This window comes from Momordica charantia, assembly GCF_013281855.1.
Source record: "Momordica charantia cultivar OHB3-1 chromosome 3 unlocalized genomic scaffold, Mcharantia_2.0 BLBB01000003.1, whole genome shotgun sequence".
Taxonomy (NCBI): domain Eukaryota; kingdom Viridiplantae; phylum Streptophyta; class Magnoliopsida; order Cucurbitales; family Cucurbitaceae; genus Momordica; species Momordica charantia.
This window is the reverse complement of record NW_028275161.1, coordinates 7,967,038-7,992,398: the sequence shown is the minus strand read 5'-3', so window position 1 is coordinate 7,992,398 and position 25,361 is coordinate 7,967,038. Positions and strand designations below refer to the sequence as shown.

The 25,361-nt window shown below is 41.4% G+C and overlaps 1 protein-coding gene across 5 annotated transcripts in view; it reads left to right on the top strand.

The window, feature by feature from the left end:
• Positions 1–21,909, top strand: part of LOC111023196 (sequence-specific DNA binding transcription factor ATNDX) — a 92,489-nt gene extending 70,580 nt beyond the window's left edge. For all 5 annotated transcript variants that reach the window (XM_088121499.1, XM_022300573.2, XM_022300572.2 and 2 more), the window contains 3 exons: positions 20,339–20,893; positions 21,007–21,041; positions 21,125–21,909. In XM_088121499.1, the coding sequence (XP_087977625.1) occupies positions 20,339–20,893; positions 21,007–21,041; positions 21,125–21,662 (1,128 nt within the window). In that variant the 3' untranslated portion in view covers positions 21,663–21,909. The remainder of the gene's footprint in view (positions 1–20,338; positions 20,894–21,006; positions 21,042–21,124) is intronic.
• The last annotated feature ends 3,452 nt before the right edge of the window (positions 21,910–25,361 follow it).

The window sequence follows — 25,361 nt, the reverse complement described above, 5'->3', positions numbered from 1 at the left end:
CGGTCAAATATCAGTTACCATGCCCCTCCCCCCGCTAATGATATTGGGTCTATGAGATGTTTTTTGACAAAGACATATAATTAGATTATGCCGTGTAAGGAAGGAAAAAGCGATCTCCCAATGGACCCTACTCCCCTTTTGGCTGCCCGAGGCCTTATTTTTAGGGAGACAGTTGAAACAGACAGGTCAATGGCCCCAGTGGACCCCATAACTCATTTAGTTGCCCAAGGTTCAGAGTCTAGGGAGAGAACAGAGAAGGATAGGTCGATTCTGACCTTAGAGTGTGCTACTACTGTAGGCCAAGACAAAAAAGGGAAATTGGTCTCCTTTTCAAAAAACAATCAGTTGAGGTTCTTTAAAAAAAAAAAAAAAAGGAAAGGTCTGCTCAATGAAAAAAGAAGCCCCTTCCAAAGCCCCTCTTCCGAGTAGCAAAGATAAGGAAAAGGACTTTGAACTGATGTCTGATCTTTCCTTTTCTAGTTTGGATAGCGAATATCAAAGCATAGAGTGTGGTGATTTGCAAGAAAAGTCGAGGGAGATGTCACCCGACTTGGATCCCCCCATAGATTTTTACAATATATTTCAAGAAGCAGAAAACGATCAAGAGATCGTTGAAGAACGGGGCTTGGGTAGTTAGAGAGCAAGAACAACAGGAGGAGCAGAACAAAATCGCGGATCTTTCGTCGGATGATGAAGAGGAGACAGAAAGCCAGTTTCCGTTCACCCGAAAAATGGTTCTTTATCTCCAAAAGCATAATCTCTGTATAAGGGCTATGACATCCAAAGTTGGTAGCGCCGCCAAGAAAAAAGAATCCAGGGAATTATGTAGTCTATTTAGATCATGGGAGAAAGAAGAAGAGTTAGGAGACAGTACTTTAGCTGATGGCCAAGAGGTTGCTTTATGAAGATCATCTCTTGGAAATTTGGAATGCAAGAGGGATCGGTGCCCCTCTAAAAGAGTGCTGATAAAAGATGTCATTTGCAAGGCTGACCTTGATATAGTTCTTTTGCAGGAGTCTAAATTAGATGACAGAAAGATCATAAAGTCCATATGGAGCTCTAGAAGAATTGGGTGGATCTCGCTTGATGCGGTGGGGTCCATTAGAGGTATCATTGTCATGTGGAATGAGGATACTGTTAATGTGGAAGACTCTGTTCTGGGTAGCTTTTCTATCTCAGTCTTGATTAGATTCGTAGATGGTTTTCAAGGGTGGATCTCGAGGGTTTATGGTCGTTCATCTACCACATCTAGAGATTTGTTTTGGTAAGAGATGAGAGACCTAGCTGGTTTATGCAATGAAGATTGGTGTGTAGGAGGAGATTTCAATATGGTTAGAAGTCCTATTGAGAAATTGAGAGGAGGAAGGGCCATTAGAAGCATGCGAGACTTTAATGCTTTTATAGAGGATAGTAATGCGGAAGAAGTCCATTTTAAGAATGGTTCTTTCACTTGATCTGATTTTAGTAGTAGTCCTACTGCCACCAGAATAGATAGGTTTTTTTTTATCTCTAAGATGGTTTCGGCATTTCAAAGATGTTACCTTGTATAGGCTTTCGAGACCTACCTCAGATCATTTCCCTCTCCAAATGAACCTAGGTGGCAGAAATGGGGTCCTACTCCCTTTCGTTTCGAAAATATGTGGTGAGATCACCCTAAGTTCCTTGATAAAGTTGAAAGTTGGTGGAATTCATTGCCATCCAATGGCTGGTTGGGCTACGCCTTTATGAGAAGGCATAGTTCGGGAACGTAGCGAATTCTAAGAGAAGCAATTTAGATCGGATTGATGAGATAGACAAAGAAGAAGATAGAGAGAAATGAAATTCTGATCGGTCCTCTTTGAGGATTTCCTTAAAAGCGGAGCTGTTAGATATAACGCTGAAAGAACAACATATGTGGGCTCAAAAATGTATACTCCAGTGGTTAAAGAAGGGAGATGAGAATTCCCATGTTTTCTAGAGATGGGTGTCAGCCAGAAGGAACAAAGCAGCTATCCGTTCTCTAGTTGATAGAAATGGGACGGTCCTCTCCTCGGATATTGAGATTGAAGAAGTTTTAGCCCTTTTTACAGATCTGTACACTAAAGCAGATGGCACTAGATTTATTTTTGAAGATATAGATTGGTCCCCTTTGAACTCGCATTGACAGGATTGGATTGAATCTCCTTTTAGTGAGGAAGAAATTTTTAGGTCGTCAAAAGCTTGGCAAACTTGAAATCTCTGGGCCATGATGGTATGACAGTAGCGTTCTATAAAAAAGCTTGGAACATTTTGAAGTCTGATATTTTCAAGGTGTTCCAAGAGTTTTTGAAGAATGGTATCATTAATGCTCGCACTAATGAGACTTGTGTTTGTTTAATACCCAAAAAATTACAAGCGAACAAAGTGGGAGAGTTCAGACCTATTAGCCTTGTTTCCTCCCTTTATAAGGTTATTGCAAAGGTGTTGGCTGATCGTCTTAAAAAGGTCCTTCCCTCTATCATTGCGGATCCTTAAGGTTTTTTTTAGAAGGTAGGCAGATTCTGGATGCCATTCTAGTGGCTGCGGAGGCGGTTGGTGATTGGGAGTCCTCAAACAAGTCAAGATACCTACTTAGGCTAGATTATGAAAAAGCTTATGATAAGGTGGAATGAGACTATGTCAATGCAGTGATGCAGAAGAAAGGCTTTGGCCATCAGTGGATAATGTGGATTGGAGGATGTTTGTCCACGGCAATTTTTTCAATTATTATTAATGGAAGACCAAGGGGCAAGATCCATGTGACAAGGGGATTACAACAAGGAGACCATCTTTCTCCTTTCCTCTTCACCCTCGTAGGAGATTCTTTTAGCTGGTTGGTTCACTTGTGCTGCGAGAGAAGGATGATTAAAGGTTTTGAGGTAAGGATAAAAAAGGTGATGATTCCCCATTTTCAATATGCTGATGATACCATCTTGTTTTGTCCAGATGAGAGGAGATCTTTGAACAAATTGTGGATACTAGTTAATTGGTTTCTAAGAGCTTCAAGCCTTTCGTTGAATCTTGATAAAACCTCTTTATTTGGCATCAATATTAATGAAGATAGACTCATCTGTCAAGCTTTGAAGATAGGATGTAGAGTGGAAGGCCTTCCCTTCTCTTACCTTGGTTTACCCCTCGAGGGAAATTTTAAAGCTGTTGCATTGTGGAGACCGTTGGTGGAAAAGCTGAAGCAGAAACTAGAAAAGTGGCAGAAACTTGTTCCCTCTAGAGGGGGTAGATTGACCTTGGCTCAATCGGTGTTGAATAGTATGCCAATATATTATTTATCTCTTCTCAAAGCTCCAATTGGAGTTGCAAAAGACCTAGACAAGATTGTAAGAGATTTCTTTTGGAAGGGAGACAGATTACATCCCCACGGAAACTTGGTCAAATGGGAAACCACTCCCCTGCCTTTGGAAAAAGGAGGCCTTGGCATTGGGGCTTTTCAACAACAAAATAACGCACTGCTTTTGAATACGGAGGTTTACTCAAGAGGAAGGTGCCCTATGGAGAAGAGTTATTGAAAGTATTTATGGGATAGAGCCCCTCGGATGGTTGTCCAAAAAGCCTAGGGGTAAGTCAAAGGGTAAACCTTGGGTGGCTATAGCTAAAAATAGCATTTTATTCCTCAAATTCCTATCTTTTAAAGTCTCTTGTGGCGACAGAGTCCGTTTTGGTTGAATAGATGGACAGGGAATACTACTCTAGCTCATGACTTCCCTGACATTTACGATGTTTTTTTGAAAAAGGAAGCTTCGGTTGCTGATTGTTGGAAAGAGGAGCAGCTTGCTTGGGACCTCGGATTAAGAAGGGGTCTTCAAGATAGAGAAGTAGGTAGCTGGGTGGATCTGATGGGAAGGTTGGACACTATTCGGATTGGGGAGGGAGTCAATAAAGCAGTTTGGTCCCTTGAATCCGTTCGGAAGTATACAGTAAAATCGACCCTCCAAGTTGCTTTTGAAGGCCCAGGCTCGAAATTTCTCATATCTTCTCTTCTTTGAAAGTACTCTATCCCAAAGAAAGTGAAAGTTTTCATTTGGACTTCAGCTTATAGGGCTGTCAATACCACAGAAAGACTCAAGGGCAAGTGCCCAAATTGGACCCTTTCCCCTTCTGTTTGTGCTCTATGTCAGAAGAACGAGGATACTTTAGACCATGTTTTCCTTCACTGTCAGTTTGCTGCACTTGGATGGTCCTTTCTGTTTCAAATTTTTGGTTTTTCCAAATGCCTTCCTCAGAATATTGATGGGTGGTTGTTCGAAGTCATAAGATGGTGGCGCAGTTAGAGCTCTTATGTGGAATCTTTGGTTGGAAAGGAACACTAGAATCTTCGAAGATAAGATTTCTTCTTTTGAAATTTTTTGTAATACAGTTCAAGTACACATTTCTTGGTGGTGTCATAGGCATAGAAAATTCTTTTGTAATTATAGGCTCACTTCAGTTATGCAAGATTGGAGAGCTATTCTTGTCTAGTTCCTGGGAGGGGGTTCCTTCTTCCCCTGCCCTTAGGCTGTTTTTTTTGTGTTTCTATGCTTTTGTTAATACGAAGTTTCTTATAAAAAAAAAGAATGATAAATTTAATGTGTCAATATAATGGGATAAGTGTGAGAGTCAGAGTCCTAGTAGGGATAGTTTGAGAATCTTATTAGTATATTAGTGGGGGTATTAGGGTAATTACAGTGGGGTGAGTTGTTATAAATAGGGTTAGTAGGGAGAGGAGAAGAATATCTTTGAGCATAATATTTTGGTGAAGAACCTAGCATTGTTTTTGGGAGAGAGATACTCCACTTGAAATGCTGTCGATATTGTAATTTCTCTTTAGATATTGCAGTATAGTTATTTAGTTTTGTTTGGTGTATTCGGGTTTCTTACAAATTGGTATCAGAGGACATTCGTCCCGGCCATGGACCAGGATAGTGTATTGGAGTCATTGTTGGAGGTACAGAGATGTTTGGCCAAACACACCGATCTTATGAAACAAATACAACATAGATAGAAGGCAGGCTAGGAAGAATAGAAGAAGTACGAAATCTGCAAACAACAATGAGGCTGGGATATCAAAAGCAGGGGCGAAAGAATGATGAAAGGCGACGATCGTACCCAATAACGTGGACTGGAGAGCGATGGAAAATCAACCAAGGTTTGATAGAGTTTCCCGATCCCTTGGGAACAAATGAGAAGAATAGTCTTCCATAAAAGATGAGGAGGCGGCAACAACAAATCTCGAGTACGTTGAAGACACCAAAGCAAGATAACAAAAATAAGTTTGAGAAGGTTAAAAAGGATGAAAGAGAAGTTGGCTGGCAAGGAAGGAGCATCAAGAGTACGATAGACTGGTGGGCGAAGAAGCAGAGAACAAAGAAGTGGCAGGATGGGAGAAGGTGGCGATGGAGAGCGCGACGAGCGAAGGAAAGGGGGAGGGGAAAAAACGAAGGCATCAACCCCGTCATTGGAATTGCGAAAGGAAGAATGAAGAAGAAATCAAATGGTCGAGAAGAAACGACAACGTTCCGATGGGATCGGATTTGAACGGGGGTTTTCGAGTGAAGAAGCGGCATACCAAGAAGTTTGAGAACGACGGTGGCTGGCGACGGAAGGATGAACTACATGAGGGAAGAGACGAGGTTCCGGAGTGTTTGGGGAAGAGAATACCCTGGACACGTGGAGGACCTCTATTGGTGCTCCAAGATGACTCATGAGTCATGCCCAGCTCGGAAGGCCGAGATCACCACCACTAGCGTTGACAGATGCTAAGTATGAGGCCCGAAGTGAACCTGGCCGAGGTCCGACCTATTGAGAAGCTCGGTGGGGGCCGATGTGAGCTACTATTAGCAGCGTGATTATCGGGTATAACCGTCGGTCCCGAGATTACCGGGTGTAACCGACGGTCCCGAGATTACCGGGTGTAACCGTCGCGAGATTAGCGGGACTACCACCCATAAGTAGAGGACCTCACTCCACGATCAGGTACGATGATTTCTGACCTCGAACTAAACTGGGAATCCGACCTATACTGACTTGATCGTCGGAGTGCTCACCTTTTTGTGCAGGTCCGCCCAAGTGTTCAGATCGGTCCGGAGGCCGAGTTCGAGCTGCAATCTCAAATACACTGTTGGGCACATCCTTGCATAAACATTCGCGCAGTGGGGGGTAGATATCATTGGTCCTTTCCCTTTGGGCAAGGGCCAGACCAAGTTCGCTGTGGTTGCTGTGGATTACTTCACAAAGTTGGCCGAGGCCGAGGCGCTCTCCCACATAACGGAATCCAGAGTCACGTCTTTCGTATGGACGAATATCATAGGTCGCTTTGGTATACCGCAGACCATTGTGACAGACAATGGGAAGCAGTTTGACAACGCCAAGTTCAAAGACTTTTGCAGCAAGCTTGGCATAAGTCACCTTAGCTCGTCCCTCGCCCATCCGCAAGCAAATGGGCAGGTGGAGGCAGTCAACAAGATCATCAAGCGGGGCATCAAACTTAGACTGGACTCCAAGAAAGGCAGGTGGGCCGAGGAGCTACCAGAGGTTCTGTGGTCGTACCGGACCACCCAAAGAGAATCGACGGGTGAGACCCCGTTCTCCCTGGCCTTCGGCTCCGAAGCTGTAGTCCCGGTTGAGATCGGCATGCCATCTGACAGAGTAGAGCATTACGAGCCTACGGCAAATGAGGAAGAGCTGCTCCTCAACCTCGACTTGTTGGAAGAAAGAAGAGCAGTGGCCCAGCTACGCCTGGCGGAATATCAGGGCAGAATGGCCAGACATTACAACGCCCGCGTTCGACCTCGGACCTTTCAAGTCGGACATCTGGTCTTAAGGAGGGTCCAAACCCACGTGGGTGCCCTTGATCCGACCTGGGAGGGCCCGTTTGAGGTCAAGGGCATAGTCCGACCTGGGATTGGCCGATCTGAAAGGAGACGTCCTTGCACACCCGTGGAACGCGGAGCACCTGAAACGTTATTATCCTTGAAATGCCAGAAGGGTTTTCAATGGATCTGTAAACACTGTTTCAAAAGAATTATGATCGGAATAAATGTGATGATTTAATTTCATGATTCCGAGTTCGACCAGAAATTAAATGGGGGCCACGGACTCCCACGCGACCACATTCCAGCAGTCGGTCAAAATTCAATCCTCTAAAACCTAAGGGTACGAGGTGCGATGCCAAAACCACTGATGAACTTAAAATTCAAACCTAAGGCAAAGAGATGATGTGAAAAGTTCAAACTGGTCAAGCCTCCGAACTTGAGGGTACGAGGAGCGATGTGAAGAATAGCTACGGACTTAGGATTTTAACCTTTTAACGTTTTTAAGTTAAGAGTGCAATGTTAAAAAATCCAGAGTTGGTGCAATGCGTTGAATGCTAGACAGAGATTCACATTCAAACTTTGAAGTTATTTAAATTGAAGGCGCGACCTCAAAAGTAAGAGGTGCGAGGTGACATTGGGTGCAGTTCAAAAAAAAAAAACAAAGAAAAGATGTGGCCGACAACAAAGTAAAAACAAATGGAAGCCTCTTTATTGAATGGAGAGCAGAGCCAAGGCTTATAGACCTTGCAGCTCTGCCCTGACACTTACAAACAAAAAAGAAGAGAAGAGAGACAGAGAAAAGCCTCATGAAGGATGATCGCCTAAGAGTCCGCTTGAGGAGCGCCCTCCTGTGTGGTGCCGACTTGGTCCTCTTCGAGATCGGAGTAGTCAGAGTCCAGATCTTTGACATACTGATCCACCAACGCTTGGGGGCCAGGGGTGCCGCCAGGCCCAGACGCCCACTTCTCGGCATACCTCTTTTTCAGACCGCTGAGATCGATCTGAAGGTCAGGCATATCGGAAGCAATGCCCTTCATGAGGAACTTGAAGGCCGCGTCAGAGAAGTCTTTGGCAAATCCATCGAAGTCAGGATGCTGCCTAAACGATTCCTCCAGTAGGACTCCATTGCTGAAACGCTCCTTCGCCGTCTCCAGCTCAGCAGTCGCGTGCTCCAGCTCCTTATCCTTCGCTTCAAGCGCTTGGAGCATGTCGTCCTTCTCCTTCAGGAGTTGGAACTTCTCCTTCTCCAAGCCCTTGGTGATAGCGTGGGCAGTTCGGAGCCGGGCCTTGCGTCTGTCCTCTTCCTTCTTCAGCAGCTCGGCCTGGGTCTCCACCTCGGCCTTCAAACTCTCCACCTCAGAGTGAGCCTTCAGCAGCTCATCCTTCATGGTGGAGGAAGTAGCCTCCAAGGCAGCAGAGAACTCCTCTTTCTCCCTCGTTGCCAGAACTTCCCTCTCATCCAGCTCGGCCTTTACAGCCAGAGCCGATTGAATGGAAGCGACAAACGCCTGAGAAAAGGTACAAAGAAGAAAGTTAGACCGAGCTACTTGTTAGATAAATTAAGCAAAAATGGAGACGCAAGTCTTACCTCAGCGGCGTAGTCGATGGTCCTCTGCAGAACGGACCCAGGGTCGCTCACAAATTTGGACGCCCTCCTCAGGCAGCGGTTCAAACTTGCAGCCGAGATGCGGGACACCTGGTCCCTCACCCCGGAACTTGACGGCTCAACTCTGAACCGTGCTGTCACATCGGACGTCCCGCCTCAGGATCGTCCACCCGATCTGCAAAGCTCGCAGGCAAGACCCCACAAGCTCCGACCTCCAAGGGGGAGGTCGTCTTCTTTTTCTTCCTCCTTCGCTTCAGAGGGACTTCCTCCCTCACCTCCTCGCCCAAAGGCAGGGCGTCCACCGCCTCGGTCTGATCCTTGGGGCGCTTCTCCCTCGAGGGACCCCCAGAAGACTCCAGCTCGATCACTGGGGCTGGATCTTCCGAGGCAGGCCCTGACACGGCAGGGGTGGCAGGTTTCGAACTCTGGGCGGCCTCAAGAGCATGAGCTCGGCCCTTGGACTTGCGCTTCACGCTGCTTGGAAATCCGCAAACCATGGCTGCAAAATAAAAACAGGGGTCAGCACAAGGTTAGAGGAAAAAGGGGGGAAGCAAGCTCGGCATACCAAGTTCGGAGTTCGGCCTTGAGGATTCAATGGGACGAACTGCAGGGTTGTAATCTAGCAGCTCGGACTCAAGCAGCAGCTCGTCGGTCACCAGGGTTCCGACCTTCCTACCCCTCGGAAAGCGCTCCTTGTAATATTTCAGCGTGTCGAAGGAGGCTTGCGTAAGCTCGGGGACTGGTCGGATTGAAACTGCACGAAGACAAAATCCGAGTTAGACCTGAATGACAGAAAAGAAAATCACAAAAAGCAAGAACTACTCCGTACCTAGGTTCCCAAACCTAGTGGGGACATCAAAGAAGGAACGACCTGACTCGTCCTTTGCAAGCCATTCCCCAGAAGCGTAAAACCACTTCCTCACCCATCCCTTGATGGAGGTCGGCCCCTTGAGCTATCCTTTTTGCTTCGAAGCACGCGAGGAGCTGGTCTACGTCCAACAGCTCGGCCTCCTCACTATCCCGAGCTCGTAGCCAAAAAAGGATGGCCAAAGCAAAAATGACACCCCACCCATTGGGGGCCACTTGAGCCGGAGCCAACCCAGTCCGGAAGAGAAATTCTTGGACAAAAGGGTGAAGGGGAAGTCTGAGGCCGTACTCAAACATTTTGAAGTAGAGAGTGACCCATCCCTTTGGAGGATTGTCAGCTCTCTCCCCCTCCTCCGGAAACCTGAGGAGGATGTTCTCAGGGATAGCGAACCCCCTACGAAGGGATCCGAGGTAGTGCTCAGGTATCCTAGAAGGGTATTCCAAACCCTGACCCGAGGTGGAGGCGTCACTATCCTCCCCGTCATCGGAGAATCTAAAGTTTTCTATTTCCTCGAGCTCGGACTCTAACCTACGAGCTAAATCCTCATCGGATCCTAAGTTGCTGCTAAAGGAGGACGACATGGCAACTACGTTCGAAAGAGAGAGTGAGGGAAGAGACCGACCTACCAAGGGTTCGAGCTACCTTCAGATCGAACTCCAAGAATTCAGGGAACGTAAGGTATGACCTGAAGGATTGGGGGTATTTATAGCCCGTCGGAAAAATTTCCCCACCGTACACGTGTAATCAACGAGCGGCTAGGATCCTCCCTGAGATCCGAAGCGTCAGAATATTTGAATATTCCCACGATAAATCTTCCGCAACGGTTGTATTTCCCCACGAATAGGAAGTCGCCACGTGTCCGAAGCAAATCGAACAAACTTCTCTGCCAGGTCGAGATCGGACCAGACAGAGAGGGGGCCAATGTTTGGGGAAGAGAATACCCTGGACACGTGGAGGACCCCTATTGGTGCTCCAAGATGACTCATGAGTCATGCCCAGCTCGGAAGGCCGAGATCACCACCACTAGCGTTGACAGATGCTAAGTATGAGGGCCGAAGTGAACCCGGTCGAGGTCTGACCTACCGAGAAGCTCGGTGGGGGCCGATGTGAGCTACTATTAGCAGCGTGATTATCGGGTATAACCGTCGGTCCCGAGATTACCGGGTGTAACCGATGGTCCCGAGATTACCGGGTGTAACCGTCGCGATATTAGCGGGACTACCACCCATAAGTAGAGGACCTCACTCCACGATCAGGTACGATGATTTCTGACCTCGAACTAAACTGGGAATCCGACCTATATTGACTTGATCGTCGGAGTGCTCACCTTTTTGTGCAGGTCCGCCCAAGTGTTCAGATCGGTCCGGAGGCTGAGTTCGAGCTGCAATCTGAAATACACTTTTGTGCACATCCTTGCATAAACACGGAGAGTGTAGGATCATTGTTGCGCGGCAGCTGGTGGATGAATAAGCACCGGATGAAATATTAGCACAACAGGGGTGGGCGGCGATGGAAAGGTGAAGTGCAGGGGAGTGAGTTGACGAGGATGGAGTTAGGGTTACCATACTAGGAGGATTTTGGAAGAAAGAAACTAGGTGGGTTGGAGATAGGGCTAAACCGATTTAAAAGGGGGCCCAATCAATTGGATAAAAATAATCATCCTATTTTGTCTATAATAAAGGAAAGAGTTCGCAGACTATTATGGATGATTGGGCCATGGGCTTGGGCAAAGGGAGTGCTGGTGGGTTTTTGGCTTGTTAACGAGAATGGAAGAGCTGTTGTACTATTCTGTCTATAATAAAGGAAAGGGGCAGCAGACTATTATGGATGATTTAAAAAGGCCCCAATCAATTGGATAAAAATAATCATCCTATTTTGTCTATAATAAAGAAAAGGGGCAGCATACTATTATGGATGATTGGGCCATGGGCTTGGGCAAAGGGAGTGCTGGTGGGTTTTTGGCTTGTTAACGAGAATGGAAGAGCTATTGTACTGGGCTTTGAATGTTGGTGGACCTTTGCTTGCGGGTGAAAATGGAGGGACTGCAGTATTGAGCTGGGGTTTTTTTTTTTTTTATTTTGCTATTTCGGTAATTTTGGATGGGTAGATTAAAAAAAAAATTCTCAATATTTTAATTTTAAGTTGATGTATTCACACATTGAGGACAAGGTGTCTTTGAAGGGCAGGGTAATGTGAGAGTCCTAGTAGCGACAATTTAGGGATATTAGTATATTAGTGGGGGTATTAGGATAATTATAGTTAGGGGTGAGTTGTTAAAAATAGGGGTAGTAGGGAGAGGAGAAGAATATCTTTGAGAATAGTATTTTGGTGAAGAACTGAGCATGGTTCTTGGGGGAGAGATAGTCCTCTCGAAAGGCTATCAATATTGTAATTTCTCTTTAGATATTGTAATATAGTTACTTAGTTTCTTTTGGTGTATTCGGGTTCCTAACAATAAGTTTTCTAAATTTGATATCAGCAAAATCAATTCGGTGTTGTCAATCTGAGCATAGTTTATTGGATAAGACACCTATCACCTCCTTGTAGTTGAATGTTAGTACCCACCCTACATTTGTTGTACTAAACAAAAGAAAAAAAAAATTTGGATGAGTGATAGGAATCCTATACATTGAATGAATGGACTAGTTATTTGATCCAAATTCATCCTTCTTCTCCATCTTCTCCTCGTTACTCCTCTTTTCAATTTTTTAATTCGTTCACTTTATACTAAATTTGAATTTTGATCACCAATTTGGATGATATTCATACTATGCCTATTTCTTTTTATGTTAACCTAAGAGGCACTGACACGGACACGCGACACGGATACGACACGACATAGACACGGCGACACGTCAATTTCCAAAAAAGTAGGACACGATACGTTGGGGACACGTTATTTATTTATTTTTTTAATATATATGTGTGCATATTTTATCATATTATCAATATTTAATACTATTTTTACCTTTAAACATCAACATAAATACCATAGGTCCATAACATTCATGCAATAATCAATGTCATAAACAACATCCAATATCCAATAAAACAAGTCTTACAAACAAAGACTATAAATCAAAATGGAACAAAACCTTCTAAACATTTTCCCCAACTTGTACGTGAAGAGCGTGGGGAAGCAGGTGAAGAATTTTTTTTTCTTTTAACCTTGCATGCGTGAATCCAAGAGGGGGAAGAGAGAAGTAAAACTTTACATAACCCTAATGGGCTGTGGGCCTGTTAAAAAACCATATTGAAGCCCAATTTCTTTAAAAACACTTACTTTAACAAGGAAAAAAAAAACTCACTGGCGTGTCCCGTCTGTGTCAGACGCGTATTGACGGCGTGTCTAACGCATGTCCGAAAATAAAAAAAAAATTTCGGACACCTTAATCGCATGTCGGATACGTGTCGGCCGCGTGTTGGCGCGTGTCGGACACGTGTTGGACACGTGTCGGACACCGACACCCTGCCCATTTCAGCGTGTCAGTGCTTCCTAGATGTTAACCCATTTAACTTTGCAGTACCTTACCAAACTGGGACTTGCATGTTTTCCCTGTTTCATTTTCTTGGATCCGGCCAAAATGGGATTGTTAGTGTTAGAGTATATATATTAATATATTTTATTCTCTTGTATTAATACGTATTAATTTGTCTGTTATTTTATTCTTATAGAATTAGGTTAACTTTGTACATTTGTCTATATATATAGACTTTAATAATGAGAATAAGTGACATTGGATTCTCTCCAATAATAATGAGAATAAGTGACATTGAATTCTCTCCAACCTTAGTCTCTATGTAGTATCAGAGTCCTAGGTTTCCTCTAAAATTTTTGAATCCTAGGATTTTGTGCCCATTAGGGTTTTGCACCTATTAGGGTTTGAGGTTTGGAACACTTTCTTGCAAGTGTTCATTGGAACTCAGTCGCCATCGCGCTATCGTCCCTCGCTGCCGCCACCACCATCGCCCACGACTGTCGTCGTCGCCTTCTGCCACCGTCACAGTCGCAAGCTTCCGCCGCCGCCGTTGCAGTCGCAAGCTTCTGCTACTGCAGTTGCAGTCGCAAGCTTCCGTCGCCGCCGTTGCAGTCGCAAGCTTCTTCCGCCGCCGTCCCCAATGCTACTCTGTTTGTAGGCCACCGTCGCATCCTTCACTGCCATCGCACTTGCCCACCGTCACTGCCATCGTGCTTGCCCACCGTCACCGTCGTCGTTAATCGTTGTCGCTATTCGCTGCTTCCCGTGGGCTCGCCGGTTCGCCGTTCGTGGTTTGTTTTCCATTTGTAGAGACTAAGGTTGGAGAGACTTCCTTTTGAAGATCACCATGGAGGAAGGCATTTTTAATATCAAGCTGATGTAACGGCCAATGGTGAATAGATGTCAAGGAAACGAATAACCTAACAGAAGTCAATTTAGCAACTGGAGAAAAAAGTATCACTATAATCAATTCCATAAGTCTGCGCGTACCCTTTAGCAACAAGGCGAGCTTTCAAACGGGCAATGGATCCATCAGGATGAACTTTAACAGCAAACACCCATTTACAACCGATAGGTTTTTTTTTCTGCAGGAAGAGACACTAAATCCCAAGTACCATTGTCATCTAAGGCAGTCATTTCCTCCAACATAGCAACCCGCCAACCAGGATGAGACAAAGCTTCATGAACAGTTTTAGGAACAGATACAGACTCAAGGGATGCAAGAAACGAACAAGTAGGTGAGGACAAATGGTTATATGAGACAAAAGAAGAAACATGATAAGTACATTTACGCTCTTTACCAATAGTCTTCTTCGTCGTAAGATCCTGAAACAGGCAATAACCAGGGAAGAATAAGACACAACAATTAAGATCACAAGTGAGTTTACTAACAGAGATCAAATTAAAAGAAAATTGTGGTAAATTTAAAACAGATGTTAGTGAAAGGGATGTGGAAAGATGAACTGTGCTAGAGCCAAGAACAAGAGAAGTTGTGCCATTTGCTATGGTAACATCAGACAAAGATGCAGATGGGGAGAAATTAGGAAATAAGTTAAGGATACCTGACATATGATTTGTCGCACCAGAGTCAATGACCCATTTTGATGTGGAGGAAATAAGACATTTACTGGTGTTACCTGACTCAGCGATGGCGGTAATCAGATTAGAGGACGATGCCGTCAATGACTCTTCATACTGTTGGAACTTAGCAAATTCTTCCGCAGGAATTGTAACTAACTTGCCAGCATTATCAAGAGTAGATGCAACATGGGCAGACTGTGTTTTCTGACCTCTATTCAATAGCTTTCTACATTCTCGTTTTGTATGACCAGGCTTATGGCAATAATTGCAAAAAATAATATCTCCTAAATTTGACTTTGGAGCACTAGAACGTTGAGCGTTCGAAGTCGTGGAATTCCCTTGGTAGGTATTACCTCTGTTTGCATTTGTACTACGTCCAACCAAAGCACTATTATATTGAGATGACAAGACGGGTTGTGACTTCTCAACTCGAAGTACTCGAGTGTATGCCTCCTCTAAAGCTGGAATTTCCGAACCAGAGAGTAATTGGTCTTTGGCCACATCAAATCTAGGTGGAAGACCAAGAAGAAAACTGATAACTGCTAGTTGTTCGCGTTGGGCAAGCCGAACTTTTGCATCATTACTATCTGGCAGTAATGCATTAAACTCTGCGTAAATTCGTTTGTGTTCCATAAAGTAATTTGTAAGAGATTGGTCACCAAACTCAGGTTGGTAGAAGCACTTGCAAATTTCAAATATTCGACTAACATTTCCTTTTCCAGAATAAAGGAATTCTAAATATTTAAGTAACTCTTTAACATACTCACATTCATTGACCAAGCCAATAATGTCACCCTCGATCGAATTCTTGATCTGCAGAACCAGTCGAGCATCATCCCGCAACCAAGCTTTCTTGCTCTCATCTTTAGGCGGATCCTCAGTTATGTGATCGTCCATATCAATACTTCGCAAAAAAAAGACGAACATTGATTTTCCATGAAGAATAGTTTGATCCATTCAACTTGTGTTCTGTGATTTTTGATATCATTGAGATCACCTCAGAAGTTACGATTGATTTCTTCTCAGCCATAACAAACAAGCGAACTTATTTGAACAAAACGACAGAACCAGACCAAACCACTCGAATCAAACAAAACAGATGAATCAAACGGTTGGAACCAAACCGGATTAGGTGTTTTCTGAAACCAGAAACCCCAAGTGCTCCCCCACGACAACCAGATGAGTAAAGACGATTGGCGGTCATAGAAGCGCACCGCGACGAAGGTGCGAAGGACGGCGAGACAAAACCCACGAATGGCAATTGGAAAAATAACTGGCAAATCAGCAAACGGCGGCGGCGGTGGTCGGCGGCGGCGGTGGTGGTGTTGGATAGCAATGAACCAAAACCCTAATGGGCACAAAACCTTAATGGGCGCAAAACCCTAATGGGCGCAAAAACCCTAATGGGCAAGAAACCTGAAAACCTAGATCTCTGATACCATGTAGAGACTAAGGTTGGAGAGAATCCAATGTTATGTATTCTCATTATTAAAGTCTATATATATAGACAAATATACAAGGTTGACCTAATCCTATAAGGAGAAGGTAAATGACAAATTAATATTAATACAAGAATATAAAATATACTAATATATACTCTAACACCATTGAAGGTGTGGCTGCTAGGGTTTCTGGTTTCAGAAAACACACGGTTCGGTTCAAGTGATCCGGTTCAGTTGGCCAGGTTCGGCTAGTTTGGTTCAGTTGGTCCAGTTCAGCCATTAAGTTCAGTTGATTTGTTTGGATCGAATCAATTCGATTGTTTGTTATGGCAGAGAAGAAATCAAGTGTAGCATCTGAGATGATCCCAATGCTATAAAAAATTACAAAACATAAGTTGAATGGATCTATCAATATCCATGGGGTTCTATCTCAAAACCAATTGGCAATGAGAGGAGTAGTCCATGTGTATTATAAACCATTGTTAGGTCCCTTTTCTTTTCAATGTGGGATCCTTAAGTTAAGGGCCTTAACATGCCCCCTCAAGATCGTGGCTCTTTTGGCTCATCGATCTTGGCCGGATCCCATTTTTGGACCGATTGCTCGTTTGAGCGTTTTTGGGCTCTGATACCATATCAATATCCATGAGGTTCCATCTCAAAACCAATTGGAAATGAGACGAGTAGCCCATGTGTATTATAAACCATTGTTAGATCCCTTTTCTTTTCAATGTGGGATCCTTAACAGGATCAAACTATTCTTCATGAAGTAAATGGTCGTCTTTTTTAGCGAAATATTGATATGAACGATCACATAACTGAAAATCCTCCTAAGGATGAGAACCAGAAAGCTTGGTTGCGGGATGATTGCTTGACTGGTTCTGCAGATCAAGAATTCGATTGAGGGTGACATTATTGGCATGGTCAATGAGTATGAGTCTGTTAAAAAATTGCTTAAATACTTGGAATTCCTTTATTATGGAAAATGAAATGTTAGTCGAATATTTGAAATCTGCAAGCGCTTCTACCAACGTGAGTGTGGTGACCAATCGCTTACAAGTTACTTTATGGAACACAAAAAGACTTATGCAGAGTTTAATGGATTACTCCCAGATAGTAATGATGCAAAAGTTCGGCTTGCCCAACGCGAACAAATAGCAACTATAAGTTTTCTTCTTGGTCTTCCACTTAAATTTGACGTGGCCAAAGATCAATTATTCTCTGGTTCGGAAATTCTAGCTTTAAAGGAGGCATACACTCGAGTACTTTGCGTTGAGAAGTCACAACCCGTCCTGTCATCTCAAACTAACAACGCTTTGGTTGGACGTAGTACAAATGCATGCCGAGGTAATACCTACCAAGGAAATTCCATGACTTCGAATACTCAAGGATGGAATTATAGTGCTCCAAAATCAAATTCAGGAGATGTCATTATATGTAATTATTAATTTATTATCATAAGCTTAGACATACAAAGCGAGAATGCAGAAAGCTATTGATAAAGGTAAGAGAACACAGTCCGCACACGTTGCATCTACTCCTGATAATGCTGGCAAGTTAGTTATGATTCTTGCGGAAGAGTTTGCTAAGTTCCAACAGTATAAAGAGTCATTGACGGCATCGTCCTCTAATTCGATTACCGCAATCGCTGTGTCAGGTAACACCAGTAAATGTTTTCTTTCCTCCGCAACAAAATGGGTCATTGACTCTGACGCAACAAATCATATATCAGGTAATCTTAATTTATTTGATAATTTCTTCTCATCTACATTGTTGCCTGATGTTACCATAGCAGATGACACCACTTCTCCTGTTCTTGGCTCTGACACAGTGCATATTTCCAAATCTCTTTCATTGACCTCTGTCTTAAATCTACCACAATTCTCAATTTAATTTAATCTTTGTCAGTAAACTTACTCGTGATCTCAATTGTTGTGTCTTATTTTTCCTTGGTTATTGCTTATTTCAGGATCTTACGACGAAGAAGACTATTGGTAAAGGGTGTGAATCTAATGACCTCTACACATTTGATACACATATCCCTAGAGCTATTGTTTGCACTTGCGTACCATCTTTTTTTGAAGAATATTGTCGTTTAGGTCATCCATCTCTCTCTGTGTTAAAAGTCTTCGTTGTCAATTTCATAGTTTGCATTCTTTAGATTGTGAGTCATGTCAATTTGCTAAGTTTCATCGTCTCAGTTTGTATCCTAGAGTCAATAAACGAGCTACTACTCTTTTTAATTAGTTCATTATGATATTTGGGGTCCTCTTGTCCTATTGAGTCCAAAAAAGAGTTTCGGTATTTTGTTACCTTTGTTGATGATTTTTCTCATGTAACTTGGTTATATCTAATGAAACATCGTTCTGAATTACTTTATCATTTTCGTAACTTTCATGCTGAAGTTCGAACTCAATTTGGTGGTCGTCTTAAAGTTCTAAGAAGTGATAATACTAAAGAATATTTTTCTGGTGCTCTTGGCTCCTATTTGAGTGAATATGGTATTTTTCACCAATCCTCGTGTGTGGTACTTTGTCTCAAAATGAAGTTGCAAAAAGGAAAAATAGACATCTTCTAGAAATAGCAAGGGCCTTAATATTTGAAATGCATGTTCCAAAATATTTTTGGGCCGATGCTGTCTCGACAGCCTGCTTCTTGATTACTCGCATGCCTTCATCAGTTCTTGAGAGTGAGATACCTTATCGTACTCTATGTCCTACGCAACCTTTATTTTCTCTTAAACCTAAAATATTTGGTTGCTCTTGTTTCATTCGGGATGATCGTCCCCAGCTCACCAAATTAGATCCTAAGTCGTTGAAATGCATTTTTCTTGGTTATTCTCGTGTTCAAAAAGGGTATCGATGTTATTGTCCTGATCTCAAAAGATATCTTGTCTCTCCTGACGTTGCTTTCTTTGAAGATACTCATTTTTCATCATCCTTGAGTACAAGTCAGGGGAAGCATTCACAGGAAGATGATGACTTCCACTGAAATGCTTCCAAGCAATACATCTCCGCCTGTGCCTGATTCCTCTCTCCCAACTGTTACTCAAGTTTATTCTCGTTGGCAACCTCCGACGGACTCATGCCCTATACCAACAGCTTCCTCGTCCGTGGATCCAGGAACGAGCGATGACCTTCCTATTGCCCTTCGAAAAGGTAACTGTACGTATCATGTCTCTTCTTTTGTTTCCGATAACCATTTGTCCTCACTTATTTGTTCGTTTCTTGCATCCCTTGAGTCTGTATCTGTTCCTAAAATTGTTCATGAAGCTTTGTCTCATCCTGGTTGGAGGAGATGACTGCCTTGGATGATAATGGTACTTGGGATTTAGTCTCTTTCTGCAGAACCTATCGGTTGTAAATGGATGTTTGCTGTTAAAGTTCATCCTAATGGATCAATTGCCCGTATGAAAGCTCGTCTTGTTGCTAAATGATATGCGCAGACTTATTGTTTTGATACTTTTTCTCCAGTTGCTAAATCGGCTTCTATCAGGTTATTCATTTCCTTGGCATCTTGATATTAAAAATGCATTCCTCCATGGTGATCTTCAAGAAGACGTATATGGAGCAACTACCAGGTTTTGTTGCTCAGGGGGAGAATGGGAAGGTATGTCGTCTTCGTAAATCCTTATATGGGTTGAAACAAAGTCCGCAAGCATGGTTTGGAAATTCAGTCAGGTGATTGAGGACTTTGGAATGAAGAAGAGAGTAAGTCGTACCATTCTGTCTTTTATAAACAATCTGAGTCTGGTGTTATCTTACTAATTGTATATGTTTCCTTACTGACCTCTCCAACTCCTCCCATCTCCTTATCATTATACCTATCCATTCCAGGATTGTTGCCATCGTCTTCACTGTTTTCGATGATAACCATTTAACCTCCTCCCTCATTGGTCCCGATCAGTAGCTTCAACTCTATTATCCATTGTTTTGGGCATGCCAAGGTTGTTTGATCTAATAATACTAATTATTGGGTTTCAGTTTACCTATCGTAGAATAAAAACACCAACAAAGCAATAAACTAGACTGTACAATGATTCTCACCTCTTCAAGATGGTCAAGTACTTTTCCTTCCCAGAGCAAGCTCTGCGCCAAGATGTCCAACTACGTCTCTAATATAAAAGTGGGGCCCAATTAATTATCCACTTCACTGCCCTTCCTTTTCACGTATGTGAATCTGTCTGGAGGTCTCATGCTCGTGATGTTCTTGGAAGGAAAAGTGAAAAGAAACCATCTGATAGTTAAAGTTGACTTAGATAACAAGTTTTCCAGGGATTCAAATAAACTCAGGTTTTTTAGTTTGTGTAAGTGATTTCTTAACTAGACTTTTACTATTCATGAGATATCTGATCAATTTTCCTTTGGCATATTCCAATTGGTGCATTGATTTTAATCATGAGATGCTTGATGTTTTTCCCGCTACTTTTGAAATAGAAATTGTTATTAATCTCAAGTTACGTTCCAACTTTTACGGCAATGTTTGATGATTTTCCTTCTATTTGTGTAATAATAGTGCATTTTTTCTTATGTAGTAAAGTATGAATATTTGATCTCTAACAGGATGCACAGAGTGCGGAAGGTTGCTTGTCACCTTTAGTGAGAGAACTTCCACATCCTGATAATGGGAAAGGTAATTTGAAGGAAGGAATGTCCGAGACTTCTGCTTTTCAAGAAACTGAAATTTGTCTCGACAGTGAACGATGTGATCAGGGCGATGATGCCGTGTTGAAGCAGGAGCAGGTTCTAGTTAAAGATGAGGATGAATCTGGTAGAAAGGAATCTGGAGGTTCAAAAGAGGATGAGAGAGATATACAGAATATTGAAACTAGTGGATCTGACACAAACTCTGCTAGAGGAAGGAATAGTATGCAGCAAATAGACGTTGTTGATTTTTCAAAGCCCAACGAGCATGCCAAAGAGACAGAACAAGGTGGAAGTCTAGAGGAAGAGAAGGTTGAAAATGTTCATAGCAAAGAAAAGCATAGACGAAAACGGAAACGTACCGTAATGAACGAGAAGCAGGTTACAGTAATTGAGAAAGCTCTATTGGATGAACCTGAAATGCAGAGATTTTCAGCTTCAATCCAATTTTGGGCTGATCAATTAATTTCTTATGTATGTCAAATACACCAAAAAGCCCATATGTGACATATTTTTTCCCTTTCAGTTCTCTTATTTCTAAATAACCAATGCTTGGTTTTAAGTGGCTTGTATGTTATGTTTCTCAGGGTTCTGAGGTTACACCATCCCAGCTTAAAAATTGGTAAGCAACCCCTCTTGCTCTCTCTTGATCGTTTCAGTGTATCGGCTTGTGTTTTGAGCGGTTTTCGCTTCTGGACTGAACAGGCTGAACAATAGAAAAGCGAGGCTAGCGCGCACAGCTAGGGATATCCGTGCAAACTTGGAAGCTGATGGTGTAAATCCAGATAAACAAGGGGGGGCTGCAGCCGGATCCTGCGACTCACCTGATAGCCCAAGTGAAGATAAACATGTACCTAATACTAATACAGCAAGAGATCGGAGAATCACATCAAGAACTAATGCAGTTAGCAGTTCCAAGAGTCCAACCACGGAATTTGGCAACATTTGCCCGACAGAATTTGTTCACTGGAAGCCTGGCCAGTACGTCATTCTCGTAGATGTGCTTGGAGAGGAGGTGGCGAGAGGTAAAGTTCACCAGGTATATGGTAAATGGTACGGAAGAAATTTGGATGAACTTGAAACATTTGTTGTCGACGTTGATGAACTGAAGGCTGATAAAAATATGGTTCTTCCATACCCATCCGATGCGACAGGCACCTCATTTCATGAGGCTGAAATGAAAATTGGCGTTATGAGAGTGTTGTGGGATTCCAACAAAATCTCCATGTTGCAGTCACAATGAAGCCTAACCAGATCCCCCTCCAGTAGTAACTGTATTTGGTCTCCTGAAACCTTTGCTAATTCCCATCTGTCTTATTTTATCAGACCAGTTTAGGTAATTTTCAGATGTTAATGAATAGTATAAGTTCTGTATAATATGAGTACCTCTCTCGGAACATCCTTCAAGCATTGTGAATGTGAATGCGACATGTGAGTACAGCTGGGAGAATTTATAATATTCATATAATATGTACTCTCTATTCACGTTATGAGATTTTTTAAAATAAAATTTTTAATACTATTAGACTTAGGGATGGCAACGGGTGGGGCTGGGCCATCCTCATCCCTGCCCCATTGGGGATTTTCTCCCCATCCTCACCCCGTCCCCAAAATTTTGTGGGTGGGGATTCCGATCGGGGATGGGTGGGGATTCCCCAACCCATTCGAACTCTTCCCATTATAAATATATATATATATTTTTTAATTTTTAATTTTTTAATTAATTTTTGTTATTATTAGTATAAAAAGTGAACAAAAAGTGGTTAAATGAGATATTAGTTTGTGTTAAAAAAAATTAAGAAGTATATATTAATATTATTATATAAAAAAATAGAAAAAGTAATAAAATATTAAAAAGGATGGGGATGGGACGGGGAATCCTCCCTTCGTCTCCGTCCAGTCTTCAGGAATTCCGATTGGGATCCCCAGTTTGACCTCATCCTCGGTCAAATCGGTGATTCTCCGATGATTCCTCCACCCTATTAGAGGTTGGGTACTCAAGGATCGGGTCCTGCAAGGCTTTTTTTTGCCATCCCTTTGGACTCCATGTAATTCTTAAATAATGCTGATGGGTAGATATTTTATCGAAGCAGTTATGCTAATGTAGTATTAGAAAAATTATCATTATACATTTATTAGAGTTTGGTCGAAGGTTTATTGTAAGTGCATCGAAAATTATATTTAAGAATATAAATAATTTTTTACCAAATTGTATCAATTTTGACTGGGAACTTTCAATTTTATTAAGAGAACACTAAATTAAAATAAGTATTGTAATTTTTTACCTTTAATAATTTTGCTATTTCACACACTAAATTTAACCAAAAAAAAAGGTAGGGGCACAATCAATTCCCATAAAAAGCGAATTCTTTTATTGCCAAAGTGAGTATAGTTCGACATCTGTCTCCAACCTATCAATAATAACTCCAGAAAAATTTATAAATGAAGAGAAAATTTAGCTTTAATGTTTGAATCCTATCAATTTTATACTAAATATATATTTTATAATTAATTTGACACATGAAAAGTGCTTTTTTTCAAATGAAAATGTAAAAATTGCAACACTTCTTTAAATCCAGTGAAATTACAATAATACTTATCTAAGTTTAGATGCAATTTTATTAAATTGAAAGTTGATAGCAAAAATTGATACATTTTTCTAAGTTCAGGGTAAAAAATGATTTTTCCATTATTATATGTAAATGAGTTTGTGCCCCTTTGACATTAAATTATGGATGTGCTATTGAGTGTGCATGTTATATGGAGCTTCTTTGGGCGTTTGGTGTACGCGAGTGAAGGCAGTGGACAATGTTGTGTGAGGTTAGTGGGCACATGCAAGTGCGGTTGTGCGCGTGTAGGAAATTGAAGTAGAGGGGACACAATTTCTTCCTATAGTTGGTGGTGCAATTGATGGTTGCATGAGACATCATCATCTTCTCCTCTTTTCTAAGGATCCGCCCTCCAATCAAATAAGCAACCTCTCACAAAAATAAGTAAGTTAACAATATGAAAATAATCACGTGTAGTACACTCACCTTGTAAAGTTACTTTGAAGTCTTTGTCTACTGATCTTTTAGACCTCCATTTGAGTTTGTTTTGTAAGTGTTTTGGTTGATTCTACAAGTGTTATCATATCCAACTACTTGAATTGTTGATTTTGTGCTTGGATTTGTTTCCTTACACTTCACTTGTTCATGGTCACCTATATATAAAAATAACATAATGAATAGTAACAACAAATATACCGTGCTATACTTAACATTCAAGAGCAATTTTGTAATATCATCCTCATGCATTATTGCAAGTGCTCGAAAATAAATTCTTTTCTTGTATAAAATTTTAGGTAGATTTTTGTTTTCATTTTTTAGAAATCTCCTTTCCGTTGGATTGTGTCATAAAATTTTCATATTTAGAAAAGTTTTGCTTTTGCTCTTCAACTCTCTTCACTTGATTCCATCTCATTCTTTGAAATTCTTCTTTTTGTGATTCATAAAAATCAATTGAAAGAGATCTTAAAGTCACGGGAAGTTGACAAAAGCCTTTTTGGCTACCTATTGACTTGAAGCAGAATGAGTTTGAATTTGAATTGGTGTTAGGAGTTAGAAATCCTACAAAACTTTGGCAGAATACAAACACCAGGACAAAGTATGTTAGTTTGAAAGAAAGGATACTTATACATCATTTTCTATGTACAATTTTTTTTTTTGGAAAGATAGATATATTAAAGGCAAAAAAAGGACCTCACAGCCCGAGGTCAACACACATAAACAGTGAGACAGCCCCACCAACAAAACAAGTTTTCGAAATAATTCTTAAAAAACAATGATAAAAAATCTTTGTTTTGAAATTTTGTTTAAAATAAAAAAGAAAATAAAAACTAAAATCAAAAATTAAAAAAAATTACTCTATTTTGTTTTAGATTTGAAATCCGCATAAAACAAACTTCTTTAAAACTTATTTTAAAAAAATCTCATTTAAAACAAACTTGTTTAAAAAAAATCATATTTAAAACAAACTTATTTTTAAAAAAATCATATTTAAAACAAATTTATTTAAAAAATATATTTAAAACAAACTCATTAAAAAAAAATCTTAAAACCAACTCATTAAAAAAAAGAAATTTTAAAACAAACTCATTTAAAAAAATCATTTCCAAAAGCATTTTTTTAAAACACCTACTGCAGGGAGGAATTTCTTGGTGTGCTCGTGAGTCTGAAGCGGTGAAAGAGTGCTCTAACTACTGTGCTGGTGGGAATTGGTCGTTGGAGATCTATGTGCCGAACGTAGAGGCCGCTGCCGTCACTGGAGACGTCGTGGCTACCTTGGAGGTCGCCGGAAAAGAGTGTATGCAGTCGGGAATGTGGACTTAAAGTAAGAAGAAGAGGGGAAGAGGGGAGATGGAGGAAGAGGAAAAATGCGAAGGAAAAATGGTTAATAAAAGGAAAATGAAAAAAATGTGAACTTTAATGGATGTTGGATTTTCCTAAAGGGTAAAAAAACAAATTTTCCTCACTGCATTGTGTTTTTTTCCTCCCCGTCCCTCTATGCAGTTCTCTTAAATACTACAGAGGACAACAGTAACAAGGGAAGGTAAAAAAGAATAGAGAAAAAAAAGGGGAGAAATATGAGGGAGAGAAGCCACGTGTAAATTTTGACCAAGAAAAATCAAAGGAAGGATTGCTTCTTAATCTATTTGTTAAAAAAAATCTAAATAAAATCCTTAACTTAAAAAGAAATAAAAAAAAATTTTAAAAAAAAACAAAATCTATTTTTAAAATTTAATTTAAATAAAACTTTACCTTAAAACTAATAATAAAGTAAATTATGTTATTTTTAACCAAAACAATTAAAATTAAACTTAATAAAATAAATAATAATGATAACAAATAGCTAAATGAATTTAACAAAAGAGAGCCATACCAAATATGGTGTCTACAATGTT